General features: G+C 42.8%; 1 protein-coding gene across 1 annotated transcript; it reads left to right on the forward strand.

Annotated features, from left to right (window-relative positions):
• The first annotated feature begins 145 nt into the window (after nucleotides 1–145).
• LOC144631848 (CD151 antigen-like) lies at nucleotides 146–11,726 on the forward strand. The gene is made up of 7 exons (XM_078490425.1): nucleotides 146–417; nucleotides 2,168–2,359; nucleotides 2,966–3,040; nucleotides 4,946–5,050; nucleotides 5,627–5,788; nucleotides 8,762–8,845; nucleotides 9,963–11,726. The coding sequence occupies exons 1-7, from the start codon at nucleotides 361–363 to the stop codon at nucleotides 10,011–10,013; spliced, it is 726 nt and encodes a 241-aa protein (XP_078346551.1). The 5' UTR covers nucleotides 146–360; the 3' UTR covers nucleotides 10,014–11,726.
• The last annotated feature ends 7,181 nt before the right edge of the window (nucleotides 11,727–18,907 follow it).

Genomic DNA, 18,907 nt, shown 5'->3' on the forward strand with positions numbered 1-18,907 from the left:
ACTATATAATAAACCACAAATTGCATGCACGGATACATTATGCAGATAGCGGAGTTATTGATTCTTGTTATTAGCGAACGCGAGCGCTAACAATACATTGCTTTCAAGTCATTAAAAAAAGCCTCTAAACCGCGGTTTTCAATTGGTTCTTTATCAATGCACCATACCAAAACAATCAACAACAACCTGCTTATGTTGAGTGCGTTACACGCCCTTGCCGTAACATACATATTCATGTATCTAGCGCCGTGGTGTGTCAGAGAAAACAACAGCCTTTCGCTCCAAGTCACTGCGTGAGGTTAAAGCCCAGCATTCGGACATCTTTTGTGACAGAACCCGCGAGAGAAAATTCTCGCCGCTATGTGTGGCATTAAGTGCATCAAGACGCTTCTTTTCACCTTCAATTTCATCTTCTGGGTACGTGTTATTAATTTTGAGTTAGCGTTCGTCTCATTATACTATCAGCTGAAACTTGCTGGAGCCTACAATTCACAGCGCTAAGTCGGTTGATATTTAGTCTGTCACAAGAAATCTGTTTCGGTTTTTGGCGTTTTACTTATCTTTTTTTCCTTCAGGGATTTTTATTCGCCTTTCGACGACGGCAAAGCTTTTCTAATATCACCTCTAATATGCGACCAATAACAGAATTTCGTATTTCCTCCGATCCTGCATATAAGAAGGCCTTAATGAACTCAGCGAGTCGTGAATAATACTAAAAATATTTTTTAGCATGTCACTGTTTTTCGCTGATCTTTTTCACCACGTTTAATTAGAGGGAGACTATAAATTTATTATCTGATAGCAAATAGTCAGACCTAGTTCCTTAAATTGCAGGAGCAAGTGCTTTGTTCGTCATGACAATGTAACTCTCTCCAAACTTAAATATGATTGTTATGCATATTTATTAAATTACAGCTCAAATATAAAATTTGATCTGACATCAGAACAGGTTGTTGAACGGAAATTAGAAGTCATCGACGTTGTACATATTAAACCAGACTCGTACATCAGTCGGTGACAGAGTTAAGAAATCGGCTTAAACTTGTTTTAAAAGCTAAAGAAAAAGAAAAACAGGAGAAACAGACGAACAATAGAAATATTCTTCATATTTCAATAATATTGTGATTTGTTTTTAACTTGCTCTGTAACCACAATATGTAGGACAATATTCCGCTTCTGTCACTAGCCCAGCGGTATTCACAGTCATGCCGGCTCTTCAACGATATTCATGCCCAAGATTCTATCCATAACTTCCATATCAAATTTTCTTCGAGGTTTTCTAATCGCGTTTGCTGTTAATAGGATTTTCGTATTACAATGTTCATTAAATTTGTGATAATTAGTTTGTGGTCTTGGCATTCAGTTCACAATTTGCCGCACAAAAGGAGCGCGTGTGATAGCGTGCGCTGTCATGTCTCGATATTGACCTTACACGCATAGTCTATATATCAATTATCCAAACGCATAATCTTTCAACATGTCTTCATCCATTCACGACCTTATTTCAAGTTGCAGCCAATTTCAATCAATTTCTTAATTAAACTTTTAATAGACTGTGGAATGTTCTCGGTTGACACGCGTGGCGAGCGCGGTGCGTGACGCGCGTGTTGTAATCGTCACGCGCAACTATAACGGCTTTCCCGAGTACCCTAAGTAGATTAGTCAACTTCTGAATATGTATTACGATTCTTAAACGATTGAACAGGACAATAGAAGGATCGTTCGCAGTCTTTCTTACAAATGTTCTTACAGGCAGCTTGTTCTAGACTGTTCTACATAATGGCTAACTTTGCTCAGCCGATGGGCTAATTGTTAAAAGCGTAACGAGATACTTGAAGGATCTTTGAGCAAATTGCGAAATAATCATGTCGCATAATCTTCCTATACGGTGTTATGTGCCTACTTACGTGATGAAACATGATGATGATGATGATAATGATAATCTTCCTTTACTAATACTTTGGCACATTCTACACTAATGCTTTACCAGTGGCGGACCTAGGGGTGGGGCCACGGAAGCTCCCCCCAAAAGGACAGACCATTCTCTATTCATCCCCCTACCCCATTCTCCCGGAGCGCACATTCTTTTGAGCACCCCTGGATTCAGCTATACATTAAAACAAGAGGAAAATGCACCACTAACCAGAATTTTGTTTTCTTTCCCCAGCTTGCCGGCGCCGCCATCTTAGGAATAGGAATATGGACCGAGATAGACCCCGGTCAGTTTGACGCGTTCCTAGGTAACAGCGGTTACGCCCTTCCCGCCAAAATCTTGATGGCAGCGGGTGCTTTCGTCATGGTAGTAGGTTTTCTGGGATGTTGTGGAGCAATAAAAGAAAGCAGACCTCTTCTTGGCGCGGTATGTAGATCACTGCTAGCAGTTTTTTAACAAAGCTTAGGAAATACCGTGAGTAAAATATATGACTGAAGTTTTAAAGTTTGTCAATGCTTCTAAGTTGGTATTAAAGCCGTCTGTTTTTGCCATATCCTTTGTCACCGCTAAAGCTGAAACCACTTTTTAAGATTTAAGTTGGCGAGGAAAAAAAAGTTAAAAAAGGCCGTGGAATTTACGTAGAATCGAAATGAATGGCATTAGAAAATGTTTATTCATCCGGAGGATGGTTTGCAGTCTTAATATTAATCTACCAAAAAACATTTTTCTTCGTTTTTTCGTTTTTGTTGGAGTGTTTTTGTTTTTTGTTTGGAGGTTTTCGTTCGACTTTAAATTAAAGTCTTATTGTAAGCATGCGCAGTATCGCCGTCTGACTGGCTAACCCTATTGCGCCCCATTGTGTCTCTCTAGGCTAATTGTCAGAATACATTACTGTAAATATATTCGATCGCCAGAAAGAAAAAAACATGCACTAAAAACAATTTAAAGTTGAGCTGTCTCAAGAAACGTTGTATTTTTCGATTTACCGTTTTCTTTTTGGCTAATGAAGATACATTCACATTTTCATTCCAGTTCTTTGCTTGCTTGTTCTTGATATTTGCCGCTGAGGCTGTAGCGGGGATCCTCGGCTTTCTTTACCGCGAAAGGGTAAGTATTCATGTTTTTTTTATTTTCTTTATCTGTCTGCTTAAAAAAAACCCAATGTTTAGATATCCACTGGGCTGAGTTTGCAGGGGCGGATCCAGGGGGGTGGATTGGGTGGCTAGCCACCCCCCTTGATCCACCAGAAAAATGAAAATAAGAAAATAAGAATAATAAAATAAGGACAATGTCCATCCACCTATCATAGTCAGGCAGCCGTTCAAAGTTAAGGACGGCCATTTTTCCATAATAGGAGATTTTCGACAGCCTGTTTTTCGAACTTCTGGCTTAATGTAACAAAACATGTGTGTATAATTTTGAAAAAATAGTTTCCTTTTAGCTTTCAAGAATTGTTTTAGCCTTGCTAGAATGATTTTCGTCTTCATTTACGTCTTTTTTTAGCGAGTTTTCTTACCGTTTTTTTCGCATCGAAACGATTTCACAAGCAAGCAAAGTCGCCAAAGTTGTCCGAAGGCCCCTTTGCCAAGAGCTAAAAATTTCTACGCACGTGGGTGAGCAAAACAACGCATATCTGTTCTTTCCTGTAAGTTCGTGGCCTGTCAAATTTCAATCACTGTTCATTTCATAACTGAAAACTATATTTTTTCTCCGAAATATAACTCAAGGTAAGTTGAGGAAAGAATATTTTGCCAAATTATCAGTGAAAAACAGTGTTTTAATAACTTAATTGACAGCTGCATAAAGCTGCTCAGAATCGCGGAAATCACATCTAAGAAGGAGTCAAGAATGGTCCCTCGAAATATCGCAGTGCTCGCAATGCTCGCAAAATTTTAGTGGGTGCTCGTTTGCTCGTGCTCGCACATTTTTACAAGTGCTCACATGCTCGGTTTTTAGTGGAAGTAGGTTTTTGAAAAGTGCTCGTTGCTCGCAAGGCTAATTTTTGTCAATGCTCGTGCTCGCAAAGAAAAACGCTGTGCTCGCATGCTCGCAAATGCTCGCAAAGACCATTTGATACCCCTCTAAGAGGCTTCAACTTTTCAAAATTTTCTGCGGGGGCATGCCCCCAGACCCCCTAGGGAGATGGAGCTTATGCCTCCATGAAATATGGTCCTCAGACCCAAAATAATTTGCGCTCCCATTTTCAAAAAACTGCCTGAAAGCCTGAAACCCCCTCCCTCATAAACAAATTGGGGCTTAAACAATATAGTAAACAAAAATATTGGTAAACAGCCACCTCCTTTGAAAAATCCTGGATCCGCCCCTGGTTTGTAGTTGATGTACATTAAATTGCGTTGTATTTGATGTTTGCCAGGTTTCTTCCTTCGATTTTCAGGAGAATCCTTAATGAAGGAAACCTTAAATAAATTCGATCTTCGGAAATGTATTAGATTCCAAAAGCGACATACCGACTGCGTAATTAAAATGCCGAAGAGCGGGAAGACCTGGAAACGAGGAAGTTAGCCTCGTTTGCAGGGGCCGTGAAGAACAATTCAAAGTTCTCGAAACTTGCTGCAGTTAAAAATTATATGCATGTATGTGGAAGAAAAATTAATAAATTAACACAAATCGACGTTTCGATGTATCAAAGATCATTTCCAACATTAAAAGTTCGTTAGCGTCCAAGTTGTTAAGAGTCGAGTTTTTGAATAGTAATTAGGTTTCATTCCAGTGTGTAATATCAGTCGTCTGTGAATAAATTCTCGCAAATCGAGTCCGATTGCACGTTGAGTGAAGGCTTAAGGTCCTATTAAAATGTACAGCATTTCGAAGATTAAATAAGCACTCCAAGCTTATTTCGGCATTTTCGGAAAACTGAAACGTTGTCCGTGACGGTCAAATGCTCGATCCCATGTGGGTAAAATCTATGGGTACAATAATACCTTAGAGTTGTGACACGATTTTAAATACTGAGCTGAGTTTATAACAAAATGAATCTTCTGTTTTTGAAAGGTTGAAGAAGAGGTGACAAACAGACTGAAGGATGAAATCAAAAACAACTACGGAGTAAAAATTGACGCAACTACCGACCAAAACGTGGATAATTTACAAATACGAGTAAGTATTAAATTTTCACAAATATATTGTTACCATGGATCCGAAGCGCAACCGAGCGATGAAGTAGCAGTCTATTCTCGATACCAGGTTCCTCTTCTTTTTCTCCCTTTTGCCTGGATTTATGGGAGTAAAGAAGAAGTTTTCCATTTTCTTGTAGCCGGATTTAGCCACTCTTTAGCCTCCTTTGTCAATGCTTTGAAAATCATTTCCCAAATTTGATGGACAAGAGTTGACATGTTTCATGCCCCCAGATTGTAAGGAACAGGTAAAACAAGGGAATAAACGAGGAAAAAAAACAGGTCAGTAAAGGAGCAAGTAAAGAAGGTCTCCCTTTCCTTTTATCTAGTCTCTTTGACGTGTTAGGTCGCGCGTTAGATCCCGCGTTAATTCGCGAGAAGGCTCGTTATTCGCGTGTCTATTTCGCCTAATCCCCACCGACAATGAGACAGGAACACGCTTAAAATGGTTTCAAAAGTCATTTCTCTATTTGCGCAGGCGCCAGGCGGTAAGTATTGAATTATCATTGCATAAATGGATAAGCTACACAAAAAACATTTGTTCTTTCTCTGTTCTTAGCTCAAATGCTGTGGTTTATCCAACTACACGGACTGGCTAGGCAGCAAGTGGAAAGAAAATAACAAAGATAAAAGGGTACCACTGAGTTGCTGCAAAGAAGATGCAAATGCAACAACTTGCAACAAGGAGGAAGGCTTCGATAAGAGCAAAATTCACACAGAGGTATTGCTTTTAGTGTGTAGATAAAATAAAAATAAAGTCGTACTACACGTTCCACACGCACGCCTAGGGCTTTCCACAAGTTGCTCGGCAACTTTTTGGCAACTTTTCATATTTCAAGCAACTTTTTCCCCTTCGAGCAACTTTTTTCCTCTCGAGCAACTTGTTGCATTTTGAGCAATTTCCAGACCGAAGATCTCCGAAGATAATCCGAGTATTGTTTAGAGACCAAACGAACGTTTCCGAAGATTTACGAAGTTTGCCGAAGATTTTCGAGAAACATCTGAAGACGTTTCAACTTTCGGCTTTACAAAAACCCCTCTGCAAACATGACGTCATCGATATTTTCACGATTTTTCTCAGTTTAATTAAGAAATCCTTGTTATTTAACAAATTTTCCCCTTAATATGTTACTCCTTTTACTGTAAAATTGCATAAAACTGCTTAGAAATCTTACCCTCAAAGGGAAATTAGCATATATTTGGAGAAATTATCTTGATTAGAAGCAGCGTTTTGGATTTTTTGGAGCAACTTTCGAGCAACTTTTATTATCAGAAGCAACTGTTTTGGATTTTTGGAGCAACTTTTGAGCAACTTTTTGAGAAATTACGAGCAACTTTTTGGGAAATCTCGAGCAACTTGTGGAAAGCCCTACTGATGTGCCAGGTACGCACTCACGCATCCACGAACCCACTCTCTCTCACGCACCACGTACTCTCGCACACGCACACACACTGCTGCTCTTTCACGCTAGTCAATTTATTAATTTCTTTTTTATTTTCTCGGAAAAGAATCAATTTTTCCTGGAAAATGCCACTAAAATGCTCGATTTATGCTCAATGCTTTTGCCTCACTAAAATGCTCGAAAAAATGCTAGCATAATGTACAAAAGCCTATTCTTTACCTCGGTTAGTTTTTGTGTATAATTGTTAGATAGTGTCTAGATACCCGGCAGCCGGGAAGTGTTTTCAAAATACTACATACCCGGCAGTCTGAAATTATTCTAGAATTTCCACGGAAAAACCAATCCAATCCTCCTCAAAACTATAGATCTTTGCTTAGAAATGCCAAGCGATTTCAATTATAGTTTTGGCTTTGTGTTTGAGGAAATTTTCGAGCTTGGGCATACTACAAAATCTTGATTCTTCGACACTTAGAAAAAATTCGTACTCTGACTCCGGTGTCAACTCTTATAGAATAATTTCTACAAAAACTGAAGTTGAAACCCTGCGAGAGTATTCGATATTTGCTGAGAAATGCGAAGCGATTCTAAATAATGTTTTGCTTTTGTTGTGGACGAATTCTCTTGGCTTCGGCGTACTATAAAATCCTCGACTCACGGGCACGGTTGTTCAAAAGACTAGATACCCGGCAGTCAAAAATTCATGAATAATCAATACATTCAATATCCACAAAAATGATCATTGAAACCTAGCTCCCGAGAGTATTTAAGTATTTCAATTTTCGGTCGGAAATGAAGCGAGTTTTTACAATGTCAGTTTGGTTTTGCACAAATTGTACGAACTTTATGTGACTCACGGGCACGATTTTTCAAAGACTACATACCCGGCAGTCAAAAATGCTTCCCGTTTTTCCATCAAAATTCCATTTGAACCTGCTGAGATTCTGATGAGATGTCGGTGTAGAAATACCAAGCGATTTTCCAACTTAAGGCCTCAACAATTGCCTCGGCAAAGTAGTACAAAATAGCTACAAAACGCTTGAGCGTTCGGAGACGAAAGTCCGCCACCGATGTAACTTCCGGTGTGTCCTAAAAAGGGATACCCTTATTAGTTACTAGGTCCAGTAGGACCCAGACCTAGTAACTAGATCAACAGAACCTCAACGCTATTAGGCACACGTTGCGAACTGATCTGAGAGTGGTCTCCTCACTGAGGGGACAAATCCCCTGAATTTGAAAAAATCTACTTGAGTGACTATATATAGAGGAACGCTTTGTATTTCTATTTAACCGAGAGCTTCGTCGCTTCCAACGCTAAGCCGTTTAGCCCACAGAAGAACTTCGTCGCTTCCAACGCCGAGTTCGTTTTGGCGCGAAAACCAACACCACGTGCCACCTTTGTCACGCCACTAAAGTGTCACACCGGAAGTTACATCGGTGGCGGACTTTCGTCACCGAACGCTCAAGCGTTTTGTAGCTATTTTGTACTACTTTGCCGAGGAAATTGTTGAGGCCTTAAGTTGGAAAATCGCTTGGTATTTCTACACCGACATCTCATCAGAATCTCAGCAGGTTCAAATGGAATTTTGATGGAAAAACGGGAAGCATTTTTGACTGCCGGGTATGTAGTCTTTGAAAAATCGTGCCCGTGAGTCACATAAAGTTCGTACAATTTGTGCAAAACCAAACTGACATTGTAAAAACTCGCTTGGTGTTTCCGACCGAAAATTGAAATACTTAAATACTCTCGGGAGCTAGGTTTCAATGATCATTTTTGTGGATATTGAATGTATTGATTATTCATGAATTTTTGACTGCCGGGTATCTAGTCTTTTGAACAACCGTGCCCGTGAGTCGAGGATTTTATAGTATGCCGAAGCCAAGAGAATTCGTCCACAACAAAAGCAAAACATTATTTAGAATCGCTTCGCATTTCTCAGCAAATATCGAATACTCTCGCAGGGTTTCAACTTCAGTTTTTGTAGAAATTATTCTATAAGAGTTGACACCGGAGTCAGAGTACGAATTTTTTCTAAGTGTCGAAGAATCAAGATTTTGTAGTATGCCCAAGCTCGAAAATTTCCTCAAACACAAAGCCAAAACTATAATTGAAATCGCTTGGCATTTCTAAGCAAAGATCTATAGTTTTGAGGAGGATTGGATTGGTTTTTCCGTGGAAATTCTAGAATAATTTCAGACTGCCGGGTATGTAGTATTTTGAAAACACTTCCCGGCTGCCGGGTATCTAGACACTATGTAATTGTTACAGACACGGTTGACATTTTTTCTCGCAGGGTTGTCTAGAATTGCTGAAAGACTTCGTCGATAACCATCTGGTTATTCTTGGTATTGTTGCAGTATCCATCGCCGGTATTCAGGTTTGTATAAGTAAAGTTGTCGAATTTATACAAACGTTCTGTGTTTGAGCAAATTTAAAATCAATGGAACGACTGGAGAGGCTGTGTCAATGCAAAAATTAACCTTGAGCACGGTTCAAGTACGCGTCTAAGTACGTTTCAGTGTCATTATCTTGTAGTTAATAAAAACGTTCGTCCGGAAAGCATACCGTATTTTCTCGATTAAACGCCGGGTATCGAATAAACGCCGGGTCTCCAAGACGAAGTTGAAAATAGGCCCCTCAGGTGTTTATTTAAGGTATAATAAGCTGTAGGCATATTAGCCTGATACATTTTTGTCAAAAATAACGAATAAAACCCATTGCTTGATGAAAGTAGGGCTCGAATAATCTGCAGAAGTCAAATAAACGCCGGGTCCACCAGGCCAAGTTTGAAATAAACGCCAGGGGCGTCTAATCGAGAAAATACGGTACGTCTTTAGGCCTGCCTCATTCCCAGGTTACCTAAGCTACCCTCCGTGGCTAGAGCGCGGTGCGCGTGGTGTTGTGAGCCTGCCACACTCACTCCCAGTTTCCATCCTTTCATCGAAATGCAACGCTGGGCGCCTGGTGACTAAGCAGTCTTTATGGGCATTTGCCTATCGTTCACACCAAAACGCAGAAAATATCGAAAACAGAACGCCTCCGAAAACGTAGCTCTACACATGATTAATCGTGGTTTGCATTCTCGATCCCAGAGCCCATCTCTTTTGCGCATGACTGACGGCGTTTGCGCTTGCGCTGTCGTGATGCATCTTCTTCCCCAGGGCCACGCGATTTTTCTATCGTTTCGCCGACCACGTGACCAAAAGAAACGAGGCTATGGCAACGGGAATGGTCGTGATGCGCTGTAGTTATACGCATGCGTGATCACAGACCTTATCATTTTCCGTTCAGTTATTTAGAAGCATATGAAAGCCGAATAATTATGTAAATACGTTCTCCGCTCTAGCTAAAGCAGAGACTGACTTAAGCTTGAAAACGTATCGGGGTGAAAGGAAAGGGACCCAGGAGTCTAGTTGTCACCATTTCTCCGTTTTTTGTATACTATAGTAAATGTTCACAAATCTAACGCTATATCTTTTTACTTTATTTTTCAGTTGCTTGGTATGATATTTGCATGCTGTCTCTTCTGTTCTATTGATGTATGAAGGAAACAGTGTAAAAATTAAGCTAGCATTTCATGAATTGTACAGTTAGCCAAGATGACTTAAAAAATAGTTATTGGCAGAAAACAGCATCAAACCTAAGATGCTATTTAGGCTACTAAGCTGGTAGTTCCGTGTTACATAATGGTAATGTTTCCTTGTCACTAAACAATCTCGTACCTCGAGTCTTCGTTCCTTACTGCGCAGGCTTGACGAAAGCGAATCTCGAGAGTTCCACATTCTCGTTCCCAGAGCCCACGATCCTTCTCGTCTGCGTCAGGGATCCAGAAGGATTGTGGGCTCTAGGGACGAGAATGAAGAGTTCCGTTGCAGGATCGATTTTGATTGGTGTTTTAAAAAGTAAAAAAAGGTCGGAAGTGAAACACGAAGGAGTTCGTTGACCATGCTTTAGAAGTAAGCCATGGCCAATTCAACTAGAAGTCCAGTATTTTTGAACTTCCAATCAGAATGTTTTCTCAAGGGGTGCTCGTTTCCAGACAAATAGTCATGGGGAACGAAAACTCCGGTACGCGATAGATCATGTTAAAACTTGTTTGCTTGCATACAGCTTTTTCGAGAAAGGTTGGTTGTCCAGAAAAAGCGTAAAAGCGCACACGGCATTGCCGAAAGGTAGAATGGGTAAGAGTATAAAAAGCCGGCAGAAAAACCGTTTTTGATTGATTATATAGATCTGCGTTGCGTTTTTAATAATCGAGATATTACAAATTGAAAATAATTTTGAGAAAATTACAGTATTTAGTATGCAGCCGCAATGCTGGTGCCCTTTTAAGGGTACCAATAAAATTGTACAAGTTGTCTATCTAAAGTCGATAGCATAACCTTTCACTTCAAAACTCTTTAAGTGTCATTTTTAAACGTTTACACATTTAATTTAAGAATGATATGAAAATATTTTTCTGTTTATGTCATAGTTCACAAACTGATTCATCCGGGACATCACAAATTTCGAAATGCTTTCTTTCCAAAACGAAGGACTCGATCAGCCGATCAGTAGGGACGGCTTCACCCCGAGGTCTAGCCCTTTTCCCTTTTAAAAAATTGTTTTGATGCAGGGGATCACGCAACGAAAAATAAAACTACTTGGCTTTTCGATACCATTTTGGAAAAAAGGTAGCCCTTTTATATACCAAAAAGACATGACATTTTCATGCCGAGCGTTTAATAAATTGAAATGATACAGCCAGCGTCTGTTCGAAATATTTTAAATATTCGACATCCCCACCCTTTCATATACCTAAACTTGTGAAATCTCTTCCCTTTTATATACCTGAAGCATGGGCCCGATGAGGATAAGTAAGTTAGCACAAAAATGGTCTCCATTTATATGCCATTATAGGGAGTACCCCCCCCCCCCGGATTGCCTACTGTGCGTGAATTTGCGGTCATAAGGAGATCCTTACTAACCAAGTTGCAATTCGCGCTTGCTTTCAGTTCCCTTTCCTCCCCTTTATGCCAAAGCTAATCCTTTAGTAAGCACAACTGGATGAACAGGACAGAGAAAACATAAAAGATCATACAATAATTGAAAATGTATCAGGCTAAACTATAAAAGTAAAACGACAAGCCACAAAATTGTATAAAGTAAATCTTGTATCAAAGACAAGAACATATGTATCACCGAATAATACGCATTGCGAAAAAATGTACGATATAATCAATTCAATTTAAACGACATTAAAAGTGAATTCCCAGTGAGCTACAAGAAGTCTTTTTTATTTGTGGGCGTCCTGAAACAAGCAGTGAACAATAATTTTCAGAGGCGGCCGAGCGTATTGAAACGTGGGGATGGAGGAAAATAACCGTGTATCCAATCAGAATTATATTTACCTTATCTAAGGGTGGTTGCTTCTTTTCTATTGCGTATCCTAGTATCAGTGCATCAACTAACAACTACACTAACCTAATCTCTTTTTTTACCTCATCTACGAATAGGTTTTTCTTTTCCACTCCGTATCCGGGTATCCACTACTTATCCGGGTATCCACTACTTATCCGCGTATCCACTCAGAATTATATTTACTTCATCTAAGAATAAGTGGTTCTTTTCCACTGCCTATCCGCATATCCACTGCGTATCCGCGAATACACTCAGAATTATATTTACCTCATCTAAGAATAAGTGGATCTTTTCCATTGCGTATCCGGGTATCCACTGCGTATCCGTGTATCCACTCAGGGTTGTATTTACATCAACTAAGAAAATGTGATTATTTTCAACTGCAATTCCACGTATCCACTGTGATTTATGTTTACCTCGTCGAAAAATAGTTGGGTTTTTTCCATTCAGGCGTATTCACTCAGAAATATATAAACCTCATCTAAGAATAGGTCCTTATTTTACACTACGTATCCGAGTATCCACTAAGAATTATTAAGATGAGATGGTTCTTTTCAACTGCGTATCCCCGTAACCACTTCGTATCCACTGCGCATCCACTGCGTATCAACTGAGTATATCCACTGCCTCTCCACTGCGTATCCACAGCACATCCACTGCGTAACAATGTATGAATTGCCTATCCACTGCGTATCCACTGCTTATCCACTGCGTATCCACTGCGTATCGACTGCGTATCCACTTCTTATCCACTGCGTATCCACTGCTTATCCACTGCTTATCCACTGCGTATCCACTGCGTATCCACTGCGTATCCAATGCGTATCCAATGCTTATCCACTGCGTATTCACTGCGTATCCACTGCATATCCACTGCGTATCCACTGCTTATCCACTGCGTATCCACTTCGTACCCACTGCGTATCCACTGCGTATCCACTGCTTATCCACTTCTTATCCACTGCGTATCCACTGCTTATCCACTGAGTATCCACTGCGTATCCACTTCGTATCCAATGCTTATCCACTGCGCATTCACTGCGTATCCACTGCATATCCACTGCGTATCCACTGCTTATCCACTGCGTATCGACTGCGTATCCACTTATCCACTGCGTATCCACTGCTTATGAACTGTGTATCCACTTCTTATCCACTGCGTATCCACTGCTTATCCACTGCGTATCCACTGCTTATCCACTGCATATCCACTGCGTATCCACTTCGTATCCACTGCGTATTCACTGCTTATCCACTGCGTATCCCCAGCGTATACATTGCGAATCCACTGCGTATCCACTACGTATTTACTGCTCATCCACTGCGTATCCACTTCTTATCCACTGCATATACACTGCGTATCCACTTCGTATCCACTGCGTATCCACTGCTTATCCACTGCGTATCCACTTCTTATCCACTGCGAGTCCACTTCGTATCCAATGCTTATCCACTTCGTATCCAATGCGTATCCACTGCTTATCCACTTCGTATCCACTGCGTATTCACTGCTATTCACTGCGTAGCCGCTGCGTATTCACTGCGTATCCACTGCGTATCCACTGCTTATTGACTGCGTGTCCACTGCTTATCCACTGCATATCCACTGCGTATCCACTTCGTATCCACTGCGTATCCACTGCTTATCCACTGCGTATCCACTTCGTATCCACTGCGTATCCACTGCTTATCCACTGCGTATCCACTTCGTATCCAATGCTTATCCACTGCATATCCACTGCGTATCCACTTCGTATCCACTGCGTATCCACTGCTTAACCACTGCGTATCCACTTCTTATCCACTGCGTGTCCACTTCGTATCCAATGCTTATCCACTGCGTATCCACTGCTTATCGACTGCGTATCCACTGCATATCCACTGCGTATCCACTCCTTATCCACTGCGTATCCACTGCTTATCCACTGCATATCCACTGCGTATCCACTTCGTATCCACTGCCTATCCACTGCATATCCACTACGTATCCAATGCTTATCCACTGCGTATCCACTGCATATCCACTGCGTATCCACTGCGTATCCACTTCGTATCCACTCCGTATCCTCTGCTTATCCACTGCGTATCCACTTCTTATCCACTGCGTGTCCACTTCGTATCCAATGCTTATCCACTTCGTATCCACTGCGTATCCACTGCTGATTGACTGCGTATCCACTGCATATCCACTGCGTATCCACTCCTTATCCACTGCGTATCCAATGCTTATCCACTGCATATCCACTGCATATCCACTGCGTATCCACTGCATATCCACTGCGTATCCACTTCTTATCTACTACGTATCCACTGCTTATCCACTGCGAATCCACTTCGTATCCAATGCTTATCCACTGCATATCCACTGCATATCCACTGCGTATCCACTGCGTATCCACTGCGTATCCACTGCTTATCCACTGCGTATCCACTGCGTATCCACTTCTTATCCACTGCGTATCCACTGCGTATACACTACGTATTTACTGCTCATCCACTGCGTATCCACTGCTTATCCACTGCGTATCCACTGCGTATCCACTGCGTATCCAGTGCGTATTCACTGCTTATCGACTGCGTATCCACTGCTTATCCACTGCGTATCCACTGCGTATCCACATCGTACCCACTGCGTATCCACTGCTTATCCACTGCGAATCCACTGCGTACCCAGTGCGTATTCCCTGCTTATCGACTGCGTATCCACTGCTTATCCAATGCGTATCCACTGCGTATCAACTGCGTAACCACTGCTTATCCACTGCGTATCCACTTCGTATCCAATACTTATCCACTGCGTATCCATTGTGTATCCACTGCTTATCAACTGCGTATCCACTGCGTATCCGATGCTTATCCGCTACTTATCCACTGCTTATCGACTGCGTATCCACTGCTTATCCACTGCTTGTCCACTGCGTATCCACTGCATATCCACTGCGTATCCACTTCGTATCCACTGCGTATCCACTGCTTATCCACTGCGAATCTACTTTCGTATCCACTGCGTATCCACTGCGTATCCACTGCGTATCCACTGCGTATCCACTACGTATCCACTGCATATCCACTGCGTATCCACTTCTTATCCACTACGTATCCACTGCTTATCCACTGCGAATCCACTTCGTATCCAATGCTTATCCACTGCATATCCACTGCATATCCACTGCGTATCCACTGCGTATCCACTGCGTATCCACTGCTTATCCACTGCGTATCCACTGCGTATCCACTTCTTATCCACTGCGTATCCACTGCGTATACACTACGTATTTACTGCTCATCCACTGCGTATCCACTGCTTATCCACTGCGTATCCACTGCGTATCCACTGCGTATCCAGTGCGTATTCACTGCTTATCGACTGCGTATCCACTGCTTATCCACTGCGTATCCACTGCGTATCCACTTCGTACCCACTGCGTATCCACTGCTTATCCACTGCGTATCCACTGCGTATCCAGTGCGTATTCCCTGCTTATCGACTGCGTATCCAATGCGTATCCACTGCGTATCAACTGCGTAACCACTGCTTATCCACTGCGTATCCACTTCGTATCCAATACTTATCCACTGCGTATCCATTGTGTATCCACTGCTTATCAACTGCGTATCCACTGCGTATCCGATGCTTATCCGCTACTTATCCACTGCTTATCGACTGCGTATCCACTGCTTATCCACTGCTTGTCCACTGCGTATCCACTGCATATCCACTGCGTATCCACTTCGTATCCACTGCGTATCCACTGCTTATCCACTGCGAATCCACTTTCGTATCCACTGCGTATCCACTGCGTATCCACTGCGTATCCACTACGTATCCACTGCATATCTACTGCGTATCTACAGCTATCCAGTGCGTATCCACTACTTATGCACTGCTTATCCACTGCGTATCCACTGCTTATCCACTGCATATCCACTGCATATCCACTGCATATCCACTGCATATCCACTTTGTATTCACTGCTATCCACTGCGTAGCCACTGTGTATTCACTGCTCATCCACTGCGTAACCACTGCTTATCCACTGCTAATCCACTGCATATCCACTGCATATCCACTGCGTATTCACTGCCATCCACTGCGTAGCCACTGTGTATTCACTGCGTGTCCACTTCGTATCCACTGAGTATCCACTGCTTATCCACTTCGTATCCACTGCCTATCCACTGCATATCCACTGCGTATCCACTTCGTGTCCACTGCGTATCCACTGCTTATCCACTGCGTATCCCCAGCGTATCCACAGCGTATCCACTACGTATTAACTGCTCATCCACTGCGTATCCACTGTGTATCCACTTCTTATGCACTGCGTATCCACTGCTTATGCAGTGCGTATCCAGTGCCTATTTATTACTTATCGACTGCGTATTCACTGCTTATCCACTGCCTATCCACTGCATATCCACTGCGTATCCACTGCGTATCCACTGCATATCCACTGCATATCCACTGCATACCCACTGCATATCCACTGCGTATCCACTGCTTATCCACTGCGTATCCACTGCTTATCCACTGCATATCCACTGCATATCGACTGCATATCCACTGCGTATCCACTGCATATCCACTGCATATCCACTGCGTATCCACTGCTTATCCACTGCGTATCCACTGCATATCCACTGCGTATCCACTGCGTATCCACTGCTTATTCACTGCGTATCCACTTCATATCCACTCCGTATCCACTGCATATCCAATGCGTATCCACTGCATTTCCACTGCGTATCCACTGCATATCCACTGCATATCCACTGCATATCCACTGCGTATCCACTGCATATCCACTGCGTATCCACTGCTTATCCACTCCGTATCCACTGCATATCCACTTCGTATCCACTGCATATCCACTGCGTATCCACTGCATATCCACTGTGTATCCACTGCATATCCACTGCGTATCCACTGCATATCCACTGCGTCTCCACTGCATATCCACTGCGTATCCACTGCTTATCCACTGCATATCAACTGTGTATCCACTGCATATCCACTGCGTATCCACTGCATATCCACTGCGTATCAACTGCGTATCCACTGCATATCCACTGCTTATCCACTGCATATCCACTGCGTATCCACTGCTTATCCACTGCGTATCCACTGCTTATCCACTGCATATCCACTGCATATCCACTGCATATCCACTGCGTATCCACTGCATATCCACTGCATATCCACTGCGTATCCACTGCTTATCCACTGCGTATCCACTCCATATCCACTGCGTATCCACTGCATATCCAATGCGTATCCACTGCATTTCCACTGCGTATCCACTGCATATCCACTGCGTATCCACTGCATATCCACTGCGTATCCACTGCTTATCCACTCCGTATCCACTGCATATCCACTTCGTATCCACTGCATATCCACTGCGTATCCACTGCATATCCACTGTGTATCCACTGCATATCCACTGCGTATCCACTGCATATCCACTGCGTCTCCACTGCATATCCACTGCGTATCCACTGCTTATCCACTGCATATCAACTGTGTATCCACTGCATATCCACTGCGTATCCACTGCATATCCACTGCGTATCAACTGCGTATCCACTGCATATCCACTGCTTATCCACTGCATATCCACTGCGTATCCACTGCTTATCCACTGCGTATCCACTGCTTATCCACTGCATATCCACTGCATATCCACTGCATATCCACTGCGTATCCACTGCATATCCACTGCATATCCACTGCGTATCCACTGCTTATCCACTGCGTATCCACTCCATATCCACTGCGTATCCAATGCGTATCCACTGCATTTCCACTGCATTTCCACTGCGTATCCACTGCATATCCACTGCATATCCACTGCGTATCCACTGCTTATCCACTGCGTATCCACTGCATATCCACTGCGTATCCACTGCGTATCCACTGCTTATTCACTGCGTATCCACTTCATATCCACTCCGTATCCACTGCATATCCAATGCGTATCCACTGCATTTCCACTGCGTATCCACTGCATATTCACTGCATATCCACTGCATATCCACTGCGTATCCACTGCATATCCACTGCGTATCCACTGCATATCCACTGCGTATCCACTGCTTATCCACTCCGTATCCACTGCATATCCACTTCGTATCCACTGCATATCCACTGCGTATCCACTGCATATCCACTGTGTATCCACTGCATATCCACTGCGTATCCACTGCATATCCACTGCGTCTCCACTGCATATCCACTGCGTATCCACTACATATCCAATGCGTATCCACTGCATTTCCACTGCGTATCCACTGCATATCCACTGGGTATCCACTGGGTATCCACTGCTTATTCACTGCGTATCCACTGCATATACACTGCATATTCACTGCATATCCACTGCGTATCCACTTCGTATCCACTGCGTATCCACTGCTTATCCACTGCGTATCCACTGCCTATCCACTGCGTATCCACTGCTTATCCACTTCGTATCCACTGCGTATCCACTACGTATCCACTGCGTATCCACTGCTTATCCACTGCGTATCCACTGCGTATCGACTGCGTATCCACTGCGTATCGACTGCTTATCCACTGCGTATCCACTGCGTATCCACTGCGTATCCACTTCGTATCCACTGCGTATCCACTTCGTATCCACTGCGTATCCACTGCTTATCCACTGCGTATCCATTGCTTATCCACTTCGTATCCACTGCGTATCCACTTCGTATCCACTTCGTATCCACTGCGTATCCACTTCGTATCCACTGCGTATCCACTGCTTATCCACTGCGTATCCACTGCTTATCCAATGCGTATCCACTGCTTATCCACTTCGTATCCACTGCGTATCCACTGCTTATCCACTGCCTATCCACTGCGTATGCAGTGCTTATCCGCTGCTTATCCACTGCTTATCCACTGAGTGTCCACTGCGTATCCACTGCATATCCACTGCATATTCACTTCGTTCCCACTGCGTATCCACTGCTTATCGCCTCCGTATCCACGTCGTATCCACTGCGTATCCACTGCTTATCCACTGCGTATCCA

Source organism: Oculina patagonica, chromosome 12 (assembly GCF_052425735.1).
Source record: "Oculina patagonica isolate OP01 chromosome 12, crgOcupat, whole genome shotgun sequence".
Lineage (NCBI taxonomy): Eukaryota > Metazoa > Cnidaria > Anthozoa > Scleractinia > Oculinidae > Oculina > Oculina patagonica.